The 18,851-nt window shown below is 37.7% G+C and overlaps 1 protein-coding gene across 2 annotated transcripts in view; it reads right to left on the bottom strand.

Annotated features, from left to right (window-relative positions):
* The window catches only part of LOC142344830 (dynein beta chain, ciliary-like), a 270,411-nt gene that overhangs the window by 204,979 nt on the left and 46,581 nt on the right, over positions 1-18,851 (bottom strand). For both annotated transcript variants that reach the window (XM_075396813.1, XM_075396814.1), the window contains exons 20-24: positions 13,860-14,007; positions 12,853-13,049; positions 7,007-7,196; positions 5,015-5,221; positions 4,682-4,877 (exon numbers count right to left, since the gene is read on the bottom strand). In XM_075396813.1, coding sequence (XP_075252928.1) covers positions 4,682-4,877; positions 5,015-5,221; positions 7,007-7,196; positions 12,853-13,049; positions 13,860-14,007 — 938 coding nt within the window. The remainder of the gene's footprint in view (positions 1-4,681; positions 4,878-5,014; positions 5,222-7,006; positions 7,197-12,852; positions 13,050-13,859; positions 14,008-18,851) is intronic.

An 18,851-nucleotide genomic window follows, 5' to 3' on the forward strand; every position in this document is an offset into this window, starting at 1 on the left:
TTGGGACCGCTGCGTAGGTTGTACTTACTATTCTTTTGCGAGTCGCCTGTAATCGTGACGTGGTCATGGCTAGCCCCTTTAATTGACAACTCGTTTGACAATTCCACATAAATTTTCTTAGGCCTACCTCTCTGCCGTTTGGTTTGGTTGGTTGCTAATTTGTTGGAATCGTTGGACTATTCCAAGGTATTCGTTTTAATGTTGGTGGAATCGTTGGTGGAATCGTGGAATTATTGTTGGTGGAGTGTTTCCTTGATGATATCTATCAGTGCTATTATGAAATTGTCGTCATATGTGCTGGGAGGTTTTGCAGGTTCGGATGGGTTTCGGGACATATAGTCTGCAAGTCCCATTTTTGTTCCAGCTATATGCTCTATGTTGAAGTGAAATGGAATTAGTCTATCGTACCACCTAGTTAGGGGGCCTTGATAAATTTTATTTGATCGTTCTTTTAGTATTGATAGTAGGGCTCTATGGTCTGTTTCTGCAAAAGCCGAAGTCCTAAAAAATAGTTTTCAAAATGTTCTAACGCCGATACTATCCCTAGTAGTTTCAGTTCGTTCATACTGTACTTATCGTCTGCTTTATTTAAAAATCTTGAGGCGTAGGATATTGTTTCCCATCCGTTGCATGTTTTCTGTTCTAGGACTGCTCCGAGGCCTGATCTTGATGCATCTGTTTTGACTCTGGTTTTCCTTTTTGTGTCGAAATGTTTTTTTCCGTTAGATTCCGTGTGCACTTCTTTATGTTTTCGAACTTTATTTGGTGGTGGTTTGTCCATACATATTTCTTGTCTTTTTGTAGTAAGTTTCTGAACTCATGACATAAGGATGCTAAATTTGGTATAAATTTTGTCAGATGGTGGACGCTTCCTAAGATTTAAGTTGTTTATGGGATGTAGGTGGCTTCAGATTCAGTATTGCCTGTATCTTAGAGACGATTGGTTTGATACCTTTTTGATCAATTTCGTAACCAAGCCACGTTATTTTATTTTTTGCAAAGTGGCATTTATTTAGATTGGTTGCTATGTTTTCTTCCTTTAGTCTGTCTAGGAATTTGAATAGTTTTTCCTTATGGTTAATTAGGCCAACTCCGGTTACTATTATGATGTCGTCCAGTAAGCTGAATGTGTTTGATAGGTTGTACAGTGTTTTATCTATGGCTTTTTGGAGTTCTGCTGGCATATCTGTAAGTCCGTAAAAGCCATTGTTGAATCGGTATGTTCCTGTGGCTTGACCGCCTATTATGTTGAAGTTGCATTGCTTTGCTGTCTCTGCATCTAATGGTAGTCGGCTGTACGCGTAGCATAGGTCTATTGTTGAGAACAGGACTTCTACTTCGTCGGACGATTGAGTGATGGCTTGTGCGATGCTGTCCATTAGGCAGTCGATGTTGTGCATCTGATATATGTTTTTATGCATTGCTTTATTGACTTTTTTGGAGTCCAATGCTAATTTTATTGATTTGTCTTTCTTAACTGTAATGACGATTGGGGATATGAAAAATTAGTCCCTGAATTTTTCTAATTTTGCTATGTGTCCACTGTTCTGTAAATTTTTGAGTTCTTCTTCTACTTGTGCATCTAGGTGTAGCGGCACACATCTTCCTTTTTGATAGACAGGGGTGTAGTTTGTCTGAAATTGTAATTTTACCTTATGGTTTATAGAGCGCCCAATTCTGGTTGTTAAATTTTTGTATTTGATTGCTACTTCTTCCTTGATTGTGTGTTTTTGAGGGAGGTCGATTGAATTTATTTTCTTACCTTCTGAATTTGAAGAGTCGTGTTATTTTAGCTGTATGCCTAGGGGTTTGAACAGGTCTCTGCCCACAATCGCCCGGTGTTTGTTGGGGACTACTATAATGTCCGCACGCCCTGCCTTCCAACCGTTGCACTCGATGTCGCAGTAAAGTGTCCTCAGGCTCTTCATTGGGATGTCGGTGTAGCTCTTTAGTTTTCTGGGATTTGTTGTTCTGCTCCACCACGTATTGCTGTCTCTTGCCTCTATGTCTTTTGCCATTTGTTCGGTGACAATGCTGGTGCAAATTCCTGAGTCGACCATGACCCAGTATTTGCTGGGTCCATATTCTATATGTAGCTTCGATGGTGTTTGTTGGGTCGTCCGTTGTGTCCAATGTATTGACTGAATAGTTGTCAGCTGAGTCGTCGTACGTTGAGCGAATGTAAGGATTGAGTGTGTTCATGTTTATTCCTTGTGACGATTGATCGATTACCTGGTTGTCGACTTCGCTCACGGATCTGTGTGACTGTTGTCTGTTTAGATTAGATCTGCACACATTCGCATAATGATTTTGTTTGTTGCAGCTGCGGAACGTTTGGCCGAGTGCTTGGCATTTCGCTCGATGATTGCTATCCAATGTTGACCACAGTTCCTGTGATTATGGGTGCGGGCTCTGCTTTTGTTATTCATTCCTCTACCATTTCCTCTATTAAGGCCTCGGGGTGTTAATGGTGATCTGCTCGAGCCTCAATATCGTGAGCTGGAAATTTCTATAACTGGTTCCTGCCGACCGATGAATGGGGTGGTCGATGCTTCCACCGGTTGTCTTGCTTGGATAGCTAGCTGACTTCTTATGCCTAATTCGATGCTCACGGCTAATTCAAGGGCCGTTTCTGGAGTGAGTGTTGTTTTCAACAGCTGTTTTTGTATCTCCTGGTCTATCATGTTCGCAGTGAATATGTCCCTTAGAAGTTCGTCTTCTAAGTGGGCTAGGTGACAGTGTTCGGCGAGGGATCTGAGCGCTGAATTGAACTGTTCCGATGTTTCCCCGCGGTGTTGTTTGCGTGTCAATAGAAGGAATCTATCGAACGTGACGTTCCCGGGGTGGATGAACGTTTGCTCTAATTCATCCCATATTCCCAGCGTAGACTTTGTCTCCATGTTTGTATGGGGGAACTTTCTCGAGTGCCTCTTTCGTCCTTCGATTCCAAGGCTGAGGTACATGAGTGATTTGGCTTTTCTATCTGCCATGTCCCATGGCTTATCGCCACACAGGACTCCTACTCGGTAACATTGATTGCATTTGTTTTTCCATTTGGCAATTGCTTGGTGGTACCTCGTCTGTCGTTCTCGTTCCATCGTTTGTGTTGGGTTTTGAACGGGTTGTTCTTCTACGGGTTCAGGGGGGTACATGACTGCAGTCGGTCTCTCTTGGAGTATTTCATCTAGTTCATGGTTTGTCTTAGCGACGAGAGTCATCTTGAGTTGACTCCTGCATTTCTCCCACGGGATTGATGGGTTACTGTCAGGCTTGTCCCACAAGGGTTCGAGTCCTAGCGCTTTGCGCCCTTTCGAATCTGACTGCGTCATGTTGTACGCAAGAAATGCTACTCTATTCAAATGCTCTATCTTGACAATTGATCTAGTAAAAATACTTTCAGTGACGAACTGTTAATTCACAACGTAAAAGCAGAACTGCAGTTAGGCAATTCGCTGCCAACGTAATAGTTGTGCTCGAGGTCACAACTATCTGTCACTGTATTAGTCAATCGTGGTACGATTGAATGGTACATGAAGTAGGAGGCTAAAAACGTACTGCAATGGGCTATGTATTAAATCACTGCACTAACGGTAGGTGATGTGATACGTAGGTGCCACGGAGTACCACAATGATATAAACCTGTTTTTTAAGAAAAATGTCGAACTGTTAAATTTTGAGAAAATTTTTGAAGTTTTTCAATTTTTCTTCATTAACAGAAGTGTTTTATCCCTACATAGGTCAACTATTCTGCGTGGCGAGTTTGACGAGTTCAATTGCATAGAAAAAAAGAGATTGTTGTTGAATTTGTCTTTATTATTTAATAAAGTAATTGAACTTCTCTAAATATTTAGTCTTGCTGGATTTTGCAATGTCGTTATTATCATTTTACAAAAATTTTAGTTTTATTGCTCCTTTTAATAGGTGGTTAATTCTAATAATTTTAATAGGCGGTCATCTAAATCGAAGAGCGGAGAAAAGAGAAGTTATTTTGCACAAACCTTTGACTGAATTAGAGCCTCAATATAGGTGAGCAAAATTTTTTGCTAGGCGACGTTTTTTTGTTCTGGTGTGTATTTTCAGGTTGTTTTTTGTCTTAAGTTTTTTTAATTTTTCGAGAAGTTATTATAGACTCAATTAAAGATATTCAAGTTGTTTTGGTGTTGTTTTGAGGCCAATTTGTTAAAGAGAATTTTACTTTGAATTAATTTTTGTAGCCATTCGGCTCGTTTTTAGGCTAATTTGGCTCACTGTAATGTTTGTTTTGTTTTTGACAGCTGAATTGAATCCTCGTAGGCAGTTTATTTTAGGAGTTGGATAAAAAAACTTTCGGAACAGAAGCATTTTTTGTCAACAATTTTAGGCGAAAAATTAAAAAAAAACTATTTTATACAATTTTTCTCAATTTCTTACATTTTCAGTTTCTCGAACTGTTTGTGAGATAATTATGGCTTATCTGTTTTTGCTTCTGCGTTTTTTGGTTGTATGTTTACTATATGAAAAATGTAATCTAATTTCTAAAATGTTTATTTCAATTTGCTTTTTGGCTGATTCTTCTGTTTTTGGACTTAAGATTGTTACTTTCTCTGCTTTGAATCGCAATTCGAGTAGATACTATTTATTTAAAAAGTGAGTTGTTCCTGAGTTCTTCTGGCTATGATTTTATATGTGCTTGGCTGTGTACCTGTCCATTTGGATGTCATCCATGACTGGAATGTGGAGGTGATGAGGAAGGTGAGGTCCCAGAGTGTCTTGAGCATCTTCACCTCCTTCCTGCACTGCTTCAGGTGTTTAAACTCAGGCACTGCAACCTCAAACAGGTCAGCTGACTTCACTATCTCACTCAGTGTCTCCTCCAGATTCGTTATGTTCTCGTTTTGCTAAAAAAAAACAAAAAAAACTCATATAAACTCACACAAACGTGTCTGGTACCCAAAATGAATGTGTGTATGGGGGGGGGGGGGGGGGGGGGGTTGCCGTGGGACAAAAACATTTGATATTTTTGACATAATGAAACCTGATCAAGTTGTGAGTATGGCTCGGGTGAGTTGTACTTGAAGGGTGCCTGTGTCTTGAATACCCTGTCTTTGAATTCCAGCTGTTCTGTCTCGAACTGGGAACACCTCTTCCTGATTCTGGCTACTTCGTCTGCCTGCATTGGGGCCACATTCTGTTTCACTGCCACTGCTACTTTCTTCGTGTTCTCCCACTGTTCCGGAAGTTCCTGCGCAATAGCGTGCTTGGTGACGTCACATCAAATGGAAGTACCAAAATATAGAAAAAAACCAAAGCTCATAATTTCAGACGATTGAGTAGGGTGGCCGCCGTATTGGCCGACAGGGCGTTTAGCCGACAACCAAAAAATGAGAAATTTAACCGACAATTTAAGTAAAATGAGCAATAAATCTTATTCTAAAGCTGTGATTGGCCAATTTAAAACACTATTTCGTAAGCGGACAAATATACCGCAAATTTTTCATCAACTAGTGTAACGAAGGTCTATCCGTGGTTGGACCGTATTTTACCGCATCTGGCCATGCCTCGTGGGCCATGGCCATGCCTCAGCGGCCCGTGGGACTTGCTATGAATCTATCACAACCGAACTACTGATTTATGGACCAATTATGGATTTTTATTACCAATTATGATAAAACTGTCGGCTAAATTTCTCATTTTTTCCTTGTCGGCTAAACGCCCTGTCGGCCAATTTTCCTAGCACCATTGAGTAGCCTTCATTCAATAAAGTCAAAAAATTTTTAAGAATAAAATTGAATGAAATGAGGTTATAACAAACTTAAGAGTAATTGTTACGTAACATTTTCAACCAATCAGAATCGAGAATTTTGCGACCAAATTTATTCCAAGATAAAGCAGCTGGAAATTCTAGTCGAATGGGCGTGAAGCCGAATGAAAAAAGTTATTATTTTAAATTTTGATAGGTCGATAACTCTGACCGGTTAGAATTTGATAAAGTTTCTAACCAGACACAGACGACTTTCGTTCTAATTTTTCCATAAAGTTTTGAGCTCCATAAGTTGCGCGGCTAAATCAATGATGAAATTGATTAAAGGGCGACAATTATCTGATCAACTTTTACAAAAAATAAGCAAAATAGCTGATACTGTTTTAATGCTCATTGTTGATGAATTCGTAGCGGTGTGTTTTGGAGTAATCTTACGTGAAGATGATATGGAATAACTTTCAACAAAACTTACTAATTGAGTCCCTTACGATTATAAAATATGCGAATCCTATCTGATTCGTTTTTGATAATCAAAGTTAAAAAGAATATGAGATATATGATAGAGCATAGAAACTAATTTTGTCCAAACTAGTTACACATAATTGATTATGCAGCAAGAGCTACTCAATCTGATCGGAGTCTATTTTTCAGGGTCGCCATTTTATCCTGGACAGTTTCTCTTCGTTTGCCACAAATCGGCAGCCATCTAGCACCCCCAGGAAGACAAAATGAAGACCACACAAGCGAGCTCTATTTTCAGAAGAAAGTAAACAATAATAATTGAACTTCACCGAACTGACTACCGTGCCATAGTTATCATTGGCGTAGAAAACACCATAAAATTTTTGTCACAAGAAAGAGTTTTTGAACAATTAAGTTCAGCAGCCTGTGTCAAAATGCGATCTCAGCACATTTTGATGTCATTAATCAGCTTATTTCATAAAATCTTTAAACATTTTTATATGTCGCATTTTGTCACCAATCGTCATATCTATCCAGCATTGTAGCCCAGATTAAGCTGAAAAGATTGCCACATCAGCAGTGTCATCATGTTTTGTAATGTAACCGTAGCAACCTCAATCAGGGTCTTTTGCTATTTGGGAGGACTCAACAGTTACCCTGTTACGAAGTCCATATTCGACCAAGAAATGGTAGTACATTGAGATGACCATGCTCGAAGCAAATAACCTATGAAATGACTTTAAAATAATTTTTTTAATAAGTATTTATAATTTAAATACACTGCAGTTGGTTTGTTACACTCACCTGCAACTGCAGGTATACATCGTCATTGACTTCCACGTGGTATCCTTTGAGGAGTTCAATCGTGTTCTTAATGGGCTCGAACATCTGGTCAGTGGTTGCCTGTCTCTCCTTGATTCTGCCCAAGTGGGCCATACAAGCCACTAGTGCGGAGTAGTCCTCTATAGGCTTCACAAGGCCATTGTTGGCATCTCTGAAACATGCAACAATATGACAGGATGGGTGTTTTATTTATACATCTGCAAATTGTTGAGAAATGATTGCATCGATACGACTCAACAAAGTTTAGGGGTTTAGGCCTCCCTAGTCCAGAAGAATTCCGAATATAAACGATGTAAGTTAACGTCGGTATCTTCGGTTTTAAACGTAAGAGAGCTTCGGTATCTTCGGTATCGTCGCATTTTTGGATGCAAGAGAGATTCGGTATCGTCATTTTTGGACGCAAGAGAGAATAGTTACAGTCGGTTTTGGACGCACGAGAGAGATCCGATGTGTTCGGCATTTAAATGTAACATATTGTCGGCATGTTCGGATTTAGACTAAGAAATTGTTGGTTTTTTCCTTACAAAATTTGAGTTTTCTGTTTATAATGGAGTCAAACGTTTTGATTGCGCTCCTTTTTGCTGGACTATCACACGTACTCCTTAGAGAAAAATTCGGAAAGAGTATGGAAATTTATTTAAAATTATTCTTTATCTATTTGACAAAACTGGTTGAAGGAATACAAGTTGCTTGGTTGGCTTGAATTTAAAAATGTAACAAACTTGTTGAACAATGATTGATGTAAATTTTGTTGAATAATTCTCAATCACTGAGTTTTAACATGCTGTCTTGTAGTGTACGAGCAAAGTTCTTGACGGATGGTTACGGTTGAAACCGAACCCATCGACCGTTTTCGTTTGGTCTATTGGACCAGGGAGTCCTTTCTACAGACCGTGCAGTTTAACTTATGGTATTAAGTTTATGGTAAGAAATCCTAGAAATCTCTTATCAGTAATAAACGGCGATACTGAATCCCTCTTACGTTTGAAAAACAACGACAGCTAATCTCTTTTATGTTGATAACCAAACCCAAACGACAATACCGATGTAGAAATCAGATGGGCTACCGTCGTTTTTGACTAAAAACGACGATACCGACGATATCTTAAGCTTAAAAACCGACGATTTCTTCCCTAGGGTCGACTTTTAAAAAGACTATTTTCATACCCCTTTTTAGACCGAAAAGTTGAATTAAAATCCATGCTTAACTCCCAAATAAATTGTGAACAGATTTTATACTCACTTTACTGAATAATTGGACACTGGCACGAGCCGAGTTTTTCACGCTGTCATTTAGCTTAGCCCAAATTTGACGCTGAACTTTCTTGCTCAAGCGAAAGGCAACGCTAGATTTTTGCATGACCAAGTTTGTGACGCTGGATCAGAAAACGGATGTGCACGTTTACGTTTCACAAATCCAAGTAACACATTCTTTCAAAAATTTTATTGGTTGAATTTTGTTAAGCCACGACTCATTAAAGTTATGTGACCATCGCTAACTATAATTTTGGTGCCACGAGAAATTTGAGCGACCAATTTAAGAGAATCCTTGAATACAATTCCTTTTACAACTCGATTATGTAGTTGCCTTTCCATCAAACAACTTGAAGAAAAATTTTTTATAACAACAAACACAGTTCCTTCTCGCCACTGCATTTAATGGTACACTCAGCGTCTACTCAGTCTCGTAGAAAATTACGGAGATTTATTACCTTTGGGTTTTGGAAGTTATTTCTTTTCCCATAACAAAAAACCAAATCGCTTAAGAGCGCGAAAACAGTCTAGAAGAAAACACACTAAAATAATTTCCCTAAACTTCATTTGAGAGGAATAATAGATAGTAATAGCAAGAATAACCATCGAAAAACCCTCAAAAGTGGATAAAAGAAGCTATGCTCGACTATTAACTGGCATGAAACGATGATGCTGGGCAAAAGCAAAATCTTTGGATCAATTTTAGCTATGAAGCTAAGCTGGGCTGCATCTAAACGCGAGTTGTAGACTGATTAGGAAGGAAATAAATAAGTATTATATGAGTATATAAGGTACCCAAAATCAATCCATTTCTCAATTTGGTTCAGACTCTGGTTTTTAGTTTGTAAAAATTTTCATAGGATTGAACCCAAGTAATTCCGTGAACAGAACTGTTGATCAACAAAGACTTTACGAATATTTTGAACCAATCATGCAAATGTTGCTTTGATCACATGAACAATTCGGCTAATAGCAAATATAAAAGCCAAAAAAATTATGCTGAACGACGCAATTACAGTTGTAAAATGTATCAATTGTTGAAATCTTTTTTCTTCACAAACTCGGATCAGAAAATCGTGCAATACCTGGCTTGCACAGCTTCTTTTAAATTTATTCGCAACTTCATCCAAAAACTCGTTAAAAATGTAGTCTGAGGAGTGGTGAAAATTAACTGAAAGCATCAAGGTAGTACAGTTGCTCTTTAAAATGCATTTAAAAACATTGGTGATCTCAGAGTCAGTTTACGTTTAATCAAACCCTAAGAATTTTAATATAATAGCCTATATTCAAAAATACCAATCTCTCGAAACGATCTTGTCAATTCCTCCGGCAAATACTTTTAGCATTATTTTGGCTATATTTTGTGGAAGCAGTACTCAATAAAGTTATGCTTCTGTCACAAATTGAGCTCCAAAAAATTTGCTTGACTCACCTTCAATGATTGTTAACTACAAGGGGCATTAATACTTCGATTAAGGTGCCACACCAACGAAAACTACAAGAAAAATTATTTTTGATGTTCTTATGGTAACACAAGAACATATTCTTAGCTTTTAATCATCATTGGAGTTATGATCGAATATCTAAAAAAGAAGGTCTTGATATCTGATTTTCTGGCTGAAAAAAATTTGAACTGTATTGGTCACTGCATTATACTTCATTTTTCTAAAAGAGTGTTTAATAAGCAGAAAATGTTTCAATCACAATGGAAAATGTTAAATTTTGTTAATTATTTGCCATTTACAAAGTAAGTTCATACATAAGTACATAAATATTTGTTAGGGTTTGAAACAAAAAAAGTACGGCATTTGATGCCTTAACTTGACTATATGAGACAGCTAATTCTACGCATTCTAGGAAAACTCATCGTCAAACATGATGGTTTGATAAAGTATCCTTTGTTGTTCAGACCCCACTTGTGGGGGAGGAACTCTATACTCAAATGAGTTTTTTGTACAGACAGTTTTGGCCGATGGATATATTTATCGTAGAGAGTTAAGACTGGTATTTCTAAAAAGCTCGTCCAGCGTAGAGTTCGGAATTAAAAAGTTTTCTTTTGAATTTCGTGTTTCTCGAAGAATTATCGAGGTTTAAAATTTTGTGTGAACACGTGAAGTTTGGCAAGATTTTATTCATTTTTTTGTTCAAAATAAATTTTTTTCTATAGAAATATAAATTCAAAATTACATTTACCTTTTATGCTACAAATAAAGCAATTTTGTGATCTAACAGAAGAAAGGCCATTAAAAACGGTACTTTTTGTCTGATAGGGTAATTTGTTGAGTAACTTAGAGATTAGTCCCTTTTCAAATTCAGGTTCTCTTCATAACAAACCTCATTTGCAGTCAGATGATGCTAAACGAACAGATAAATAGTTTTTAAGGAATCGCTCATTTTTTATGGCTCCCACTCTGAGTTTTCCTAATATTCATAGAAATATTGATTTTCTATTCAAGATTTTAAAAAAAATTGTAGTGCCATGGCCTAGACTCGTTGACTAAAAAAGCAATAGACTTCCTTATGAACAGTAAATGGACCTATATAGTAATTTGAGTGGACAGATGATGGCTGTTAAGACAAAATATTTTCTAGAAAATTTTTTTTTGAAATTTAACCGATCTTAAACTTGTTTCTGTGAACTGTAAGTCAGTCTCATTATTGGCAGGACAGCCTTCCTTACAACTGCAACCAAAATTAATCTAGTTAGCGTTTTTATCCTCTAAACATTGTCTTTATGACTTGAATGCCACAACTTTTCATTATTTTTTTTGAATTTTTGGTTTTTTTTCACAGTTTTGCATCTTTTGAAATATTAACGCATTATCCTATTATTGCTAATTCCCATTGGCATAATGAGGATCTTCAATAGATCATAATCTATTGTTGTTAAAAAATTAATTTGAAAATGGAAAAGTTTTTAATGAATAGTTAAATTTTTAATGGTTTCGATAATTTTTATCATTTTTTTCTTCAATTTGCTGTTTTCAACTGTTTTTCATTATTCTTCATGTACATGTAGAGGGCTGAGTGGTTTCATAAGCCTCTAACTGTGTGTTGAACGAATGAAGTTACTGAATTCATAAAGTTTATAGCAAATAGGCTTAAAGTTTATGATATTATTTGTTCTCAAAAGTCTTTTAAACTTTTTAGTTTTTGTTGTCATATCTGTCAACTTGTATGTATGTCTCATCATTGAAGGACCCATATACTTCCCTGTAGTTCAATTTTTGTAGTAGCTAAAAATTTCACGCCGTAACTGCTATTTTGTTTGTTGAAAACTATGCATTTTCGTAAAAGTTTTTTCAGTGGTCAATATTTGTGCTCCTTTTTCTCTTCTTTAAGCACATTTGCGTAATGTCAGATCCCAATGTATTTCAAAAGACGCCCAGGTGAACATACTTACGTTTTCACTATAAATTCAACTGAAATAGTTTAATTAACACTTGAAATAAAAAAAACGTAATATTGAGATCAGAAGGAAAGATTTTAATGGCTTCAATAATTTGTGTTTTCGCAAATAGTTTGTTTTTTTTTCCAATTTTTCTTCATCTTTAATCCGTTCCTGTGGCTTAGTCTAACCGAGCGCAGATTCTATTGGTTTCGTAATGACTTTTTAATAAATTTATCAAGAATTTTTCGTTAGAAGCTAATGGTTTTTAGGACGCTTTGTAAGTATTTGGTTTTAAAATATTGGCTGACTTTTGAATTTCGCTTCATTATTTCTGATGTTTGTCAACGTGTTATCTGATTTCATTAATATAAAATCCTATCTGCTTTGTAGTAACGAAAAAGTAAATTTTGTGTGGTTAAGGAAGGTTTCTTCTGATTGTTTTTTAACGTTGTTACTAGGTGCTTTTAAATTTAGATGTTGAAATCTGCCGTTAAAAGAAGTTTTTTTCTTTTTGTTTATTCTGTTGCTTTTTCCCCCCGTATTCTGATTAATTGCGTGAGATCTCGTAAGCGCTGTAATGAGTCATGGCATTATGTAATTCATTTAGTAGTTTGTGTGACGATTTTTTTAAACTCAAAGATCTAATTTTGATTATCTCTTCATTTGGTTGACAGTCATGTGAAAAATGTAGATGAGCGCGGGTCGGAACATCATGTTCAAGCGCACATTAACGAGTCTCCTTGTTGAGATTAGGTTGCCCAAGAAAGTAAAAATCGGTAACTCTTTTACGGAGAAAAGACATTTAGGAAAAAAGGTCAGTACCCCGTTCAGTTCAACCGTTCAACCAGTGCAGTTATTCAACCGTTGTGGTTGTTTTTGACAGTCTTTGGAAGTCAAAAAGTGTCGTTTTTTAAACTTAGATGAAAAATAAAAAAAAACAAAAAAATGATCATGTGAAGTACGTTTGTATTCATGGATCTCCACAATGTCTTTCGTCATAGTGAATTCAAATGAATTAAATAAAAATTGACATTATACAGAAAAAAACCTACTGATGTGTATTTTGTGCGTTAAAGCACACAAATCAGCATTTTTGGGTGGTTTTTTCAGCCCATTTTGACCGATATTATCAAGTGGGGATTTGTTCAAATGCAGTACGGACCTGATAGTCCTGGCAAGCTCGCTAAGGCTGTTTGTGACGTATTTGACCAGGTGTTCCTTGAACATGTAGCCCCACTTGGCACATGTATTCAGCAGTGCGTGTTTGAAGGGTCTCGCGTCCACTCTCAGCCAGCAGTCCAACACCTGGAAGTTGTCCAGGTCATCGATCTCTTTGTATAGAGATTCGAACAGGTCGATCTGAAACAAAATGTTTTTCACTACTATGAACTCTGAAAAAATCTACAAAAAAAACGACATTATGTGCCAAGTGTTTGCCAGTATTACAAGTTTTACAAGTTCGTGCCACTAAACAGTACACAGTGTTTTAGATGTTTAAATAATTGACCTATAAATCTATACAAATTCAGCGGAGCTTTCTGAAAATTGTGAACAAAAATTCGCTGCGCTGGAAATAAGATATGCCCAATACTCAAGATGTACCCAATTTGTCAAGATGTTTTTTACATAACGAGATTCAAATTCTTAAATATTGCTCATAAACTGTTTTTTTATAGTTTTTGGCGCGACCATCTAATTTTTAACAAAGTTTACTGTCAATTGTTTTGAAATTTAATTATATATGACTAAATCGTTTTTCCTTGAAAAATCTATTAGGTTAGAAGATGATCAATCCTTCGCGTTTTTGTGGATCGACTTTTTTGAGTTGAGCTTTTTAGATAACCTGACAGCTTTAGATGTCCAACAATAAGCAAAATAGAACGATAGAAACAATAAAATAAAATTAGATAATGCAAAGATAACTTATGAAAAACCATTTTGCAAGAACACTGCGACAATTGCACTCATATTGTACAGATCTTGCAAGATTCCCTCTATTCTTGCAAGGCTCTAGCCAAAATGGGCTATTTTTGTGGTAAGATCATACAAGGTTCTTAACAAGTCTTGTCAGACTTTTTAGATTTGGTACTAGATATCTTGCATGACCCTCGCAAGATCTTAAAAATTAGCCTAAAGAGATTGTTGACGAGGGATTATGTAGGGTAATACCTGTTGTTTGAACTGCTCGAGAGTAGGAGCACTCTGCTCTATGTTCTCAGCCCCTACAGTGTCCATCTCGTCAGCTGTGACTACTCTGCCGTAAGTGAGGAACGAGTTCATAAACTCACTTCTGTCGTCATTCCACAGGTAGGAGTACCTACAAAACCCCGAAACCCATGGTTAACTAGCTCATATTGACATCAAAGTTGTGACTGATTCATTTTGTATAGCTTTCCCAGCTCTGATTAAGTTATTGAGAAAAATAATCTCTGGCATTATCCGAGAACAAATTATCTTCGAATTCTATGTGATTTCAGCAGAGTCACGTAGCCTTCCTTGAAACACGAACTTTTCACGTTTTAAAATCTGACGCTTTATATAAAAATATGTCACTGTAGGGTGTAGAAAGCATAAGAATAAACTCAATAGAAATTTCATAACCAGATAGCGCTAGTTAAGTCATATAACTTAGGTCAAATTAGACAAGTTAATTAGGCGCTTGAGTTAAGCGTTTTTTCGTAAAGTGTTATTGTTTTGAAGGCGCCAGAGAGGGTAGTTGAGTGATATCTCTTAAACAAACAAATTGATGAACAAATGCATATTGAGCTGTCGATATATTTTGATTAATTAGCAAAGTTGTATTTGAGCATCAGGCCAAAGTCGAAATGAGGGATTTAAATTTAGAAGAAATCTAGAGAGCAATGATTTGAAGCGAACTAGATATTTTGATGAAAATTGGAAATTCAATTTGAACCAAATTAAAGTGCGATTTAGATTTTGCAAAATTATTGGCAACTCCAAACTTGTTACCCTCGACTTTTTAAGTTATATTCATCATTGGAATCTAAAAATTTTTGGGGATGCTCCCCTGATTGTCCATATAAAATAGGGATGCGCGGCAGGTTACAGCTTTTTGATCTAAATTAATTCAGTAGAGTTTTGTTGATTTAGAGTAAATAAAAAGGCAATTTATCAGTTTTTCGAAATAAAACCCAGCGGATGTTTCCCACCCCCCCATGGAGGTTATTTTAACCGGACGTTTACCAAATTTTATTGCCATGTACACCCAATAGTCCTCTCAGGCTGGTATACCTTTCGGGCCAATCCGACCACCTAACTCCGGGCTATTAACACCGGAAGTGGTGTGATTTGAAGGTTTTCGAAACTTTGAGAGAAAAAAATGACTGTTCGAGTATGATACAAGGTAACTAAGGGTTGCAATGGGTATTAAGTCTAGAGTAATATAGCAGATGATCATTGGAAGAGTTTAGGAAGTTGTGGGAGAAATTTATTAGCAATTTGAAATAAGAATAGGCAGTTTTCACTAAAAATAGTTATTACTGAAATTGAAATAGTAATTTCTCTAAAAGTTGAAGTCGGATTGACCTGAAATTTGGGGGATTGACTATTTTGGGTACGGGGAATCCGATTTTGAGGTCGCATTTGACCCCACACCAACCTGCACGGAACTAGCGCACGCCCGTGCTGCGGAACGTAAAATTTGAATTGCTCGTGGAGTATTGGTAGTAACCCTATGATTTTTGGAGGGTTAGCGTAACTTTTCAAGGGCTTTCGATTGGTGATATTTTCATTCTCAAATTCGGACCGGAAGTCGGTGCTTCGGGACGATCCGAGTGCCGAAAACCGGAAATTGGCCTTTTTGAGTTGCCGAATGACTTTGAAATGGTATTAAAATGATAACCTGAGACAGTTAGTGGCAGAAATTACCCATCCCGGTTAATTTTGACGAACTCGGATTTTTCGGGTTTCGGCACCCACGACTCGTTAAAACTTTTCAAATTGCAAACGACTCGCAATGGCTGATCCGTTGGTCATGAAACTTGGCGGGCAAGTTGGTTGCGCCCTATAATTACTAGAAAACTTTACCGGAAGACGTTTTGACCACTACTTCGCCAGTTATTAAGTTGTGAAATTTGGGATCATCCGGGAGGTCGATGAAAAGTCTGCGCGGTCAGTGCTCGTGTTTTATTAGGAGTTAGATGATAAAAATTGGTGGGTAGGTGTAACTATGGTAGGACATTCCGCGCCAATGGTTATTTTTACCAAAGTGACCCTTCCTCCTTGACGAATGACCTCTGATTGACTCCTAGAGGTCAAATTTTGGGCTTTTACGAAAATTAGACTTTTCGGCGGTTTTTAACTGGGGAATTGCATGAAATAGTTTAAAAATTGGAAACTACAATTGGTCTTTGGTTTAGGGTTGAGTTTAGTTATTTATTCAACACGCGATTTTTGACAGGGATTGATTGCAGCTAATTAATTTTATAGCGGAAATAGAGGTATAAGAACTTTTCAGAGCAACGTTCAATGTTTACTAAGCAAACACTGATTGACATGTCAAGTGCATATGTGAGATAAAGCGGAGTGGATTTGTTTACATAAGAGTCCAAAGGTCGTTTACTTAAGATAAGGAGAATGTTGAACAATGCTTGGTAGCAGTTGAATGACAGAGCATAATTTGATATTGGTTATTTGCATAGCAAACAAAGCCTTCCTACGGAATGTGACAGATTGCAAGTGTAAGTTGCAATGTTTACTTAAGAGATTAAGGTTTGTTTGCTTAAGATAAGAGCGTTTTGGTAGAGTATAAATTGAAGTAACACACAAACAGAAGAGAGAGAGAGAGAGAGAGAGAGAGAGAGGGAGAGAGAGGGGTTCCAAACGTTTTGCTGAGACACAGTAGAACTGGAACACAGAAGAGATTTTGGCACAAGCGAGAGATAGTAGTTGGTTTAGTGGGACTAAACTTTAAAAGATAGTTTGAAAAGCAGGGAGATTGAGAGTTTAGTGAGACTGAACTCTGAAGTTTGTAATTGCAAGACCAGTTGGGATACTGTGAGCGGTTTTTAGTTTAGTTCATTTGGGAAAGTGAACCACGGATATTGGTAATATTTCTTTAATTACTATTATAAATTGTCTTGAATTTGTCTTTTCCATTGATGTGCAAGAAATTCTCTTACCTTTGTTATCCATATAAATAGGATTGATATTACGAGCTCAATTGCGAATGAACTTATTTCAAGGCAATCTAATTTGCAACAGCATACAAGAGTGGAAGAGGGGAAATAGCAGAGTAACAAATTAACGCTTGCTTCACCAATTTAAAACCTTTGGTTATTTTATTTGGTCGATCTTCTGGGCGACAGAGTCCCCTCACTGTTGAGCCTTGCAGAAATTCAGAAGACGACAGTGGCGCTCCTTGGTGGGCTTCATTTCTTTGTTACTTTGCTGTGGATTATTTTCTGATTATTTGAAGAGCGTGCAATATTCGTTGGAGAAACTGCTGAGAGCACACCGAAAGTTGACTTACATTTGTGATTTGGTTACCGATAGTTTGATTATGTTTGGTTATCAGTTGGTGAAGCGTTTTCCTTCACCAGGCTACGAAATTTGGGAAGACTGGCGTGAACATTATTTGAGCACTGGCTTGAAGTTGGGATGGACAGAAGAAGAGGTTGCCTACAAAATTGTGCGGATGGGCCTTGAATACAGTAAGTGATTTACCAAGAAGTTATTGGCGGTAGACTCCAAGGAAGCAAGCTTGGACACTGACCGAGACGCTGTATCAGTTTGACATACGATTGTCTGACAATCCAAATTTTTACGAGCAAAGCTACAATTTGTTTGTTAGAGGAAAAGCGGGAAGTAGGGTGGAATTCAGTGAAACCAGTGATTTTGCAGATCAGAGAACGCGACAGCAGTGTTCTCAAAGGCAGGTGGTTGATACAAAAAGTAGCTTTGGCATTTCTTTAATTGATCAATTTCGGCAACCTGGCAGAAGTTTTGAAGGGTTTGGCATTGGGTCCAGCTGTGGTTTGTCAAGAAGAGGAGCTTTCAGTAAAGATCTGTCTGGAGAAGTGGAAGATATGAGCATTGCTGAGAGTGGTAGTAGAATAAAAATTCCAGGTGAGGGCGATGAAGTGCAAACTGGAACTGAGGCAGAGTTTACGGAGAAAGTTTGTGGTCAAACAGATCAGGAAATTTGTAGAGCAGCGTTGAGCGAAAATGAAAACAGTGCCTTCAGAGAAATTCCGACAGAAGAAAAAATCGTTGAGCGGAGAGTTGAGTCTTGTGGACCAGATGAGCATCATGCTGTGGAAAAGGATTATGTACTGTCACCAGAGTCTGAGGAGCTGAGCGACGAAGAGTTGGATGATGACTATTTGTTAGAAGATGCTTCGGATACAGATTTTTCGGATGCAAAGGAACGTGTTGTCAGCGGTTCGAGAAGAGAGACAAGTATTGCTGCGAGTTTGGACTCAGTAGCATGCGAAAATGTAACTGCATTAGCGATCAATTTTGGCGTTGGTGTCAAAGCTAGCAGAAACGATATGTTGGGAGCCTGGAGTTTGATGGAGTTAAAGACAGGTGGTGTGGACCAGAAGTTCTGCAACTCAACAAGGGTGCCTGATGAGACACAAATGTGTACAACTGAGTGCACTTTGGAGAATTGGACAAGTTCTGGAGAAACTGATGGGCAGTTCGTATGTGAAACACAGAAGGTTCAAAACGATAAGGCGGCAGGTGACCGCAGTGATTTTGCAGAGTTGGGAAAGGAGCTGGAGGAATGGGTGCAATCGCAATTGAATGAAAATCAGCCTAATGGTAGTGTTTCAGTCGAACCAACAGATGAGTATCAAGGGCAAAGTGCTGGAATTGACAGAACAGGGAAATACTATCAGAAGTCAATGGCTAAAGTGTTGCACAGTTGGGTTCATAATGATCAACAGCCTAGGAGGGAGGACTCTGGCGGGTTTTCGATGGCAGTTGAGCAGAAAGTGGATAGAGGGATTGCATCACAATTTCCAGAGATTGCAAAGCTGTTGCTGGAAAAACGTTTGTTAAACCGCAAAGAGAAGTGGAGCCATTTGGGGGCATCAGGAAAGCAATCATGGCAGGATTACAGGAGAAATGGTAGCTACAGTGAAAGAAGAGTTGGTCATCCATTCAAGCATCAGAGGAAGAAGGTTTTCGTGTACA

Source organism: Convolutriloba macropyga, chromosome 8, assembly GCF_964194025.1.
Source record: "Convolutriloba macropyga chromosome 8, txConMacr16.3, whole genome shotgun sequence".
Lineage (NCBI taxonomy): Eukaryota > Metazoa > Xenacoelomorpha > Acoela > Convolutidae > Convolutriloba > Convolutriloba macropyga.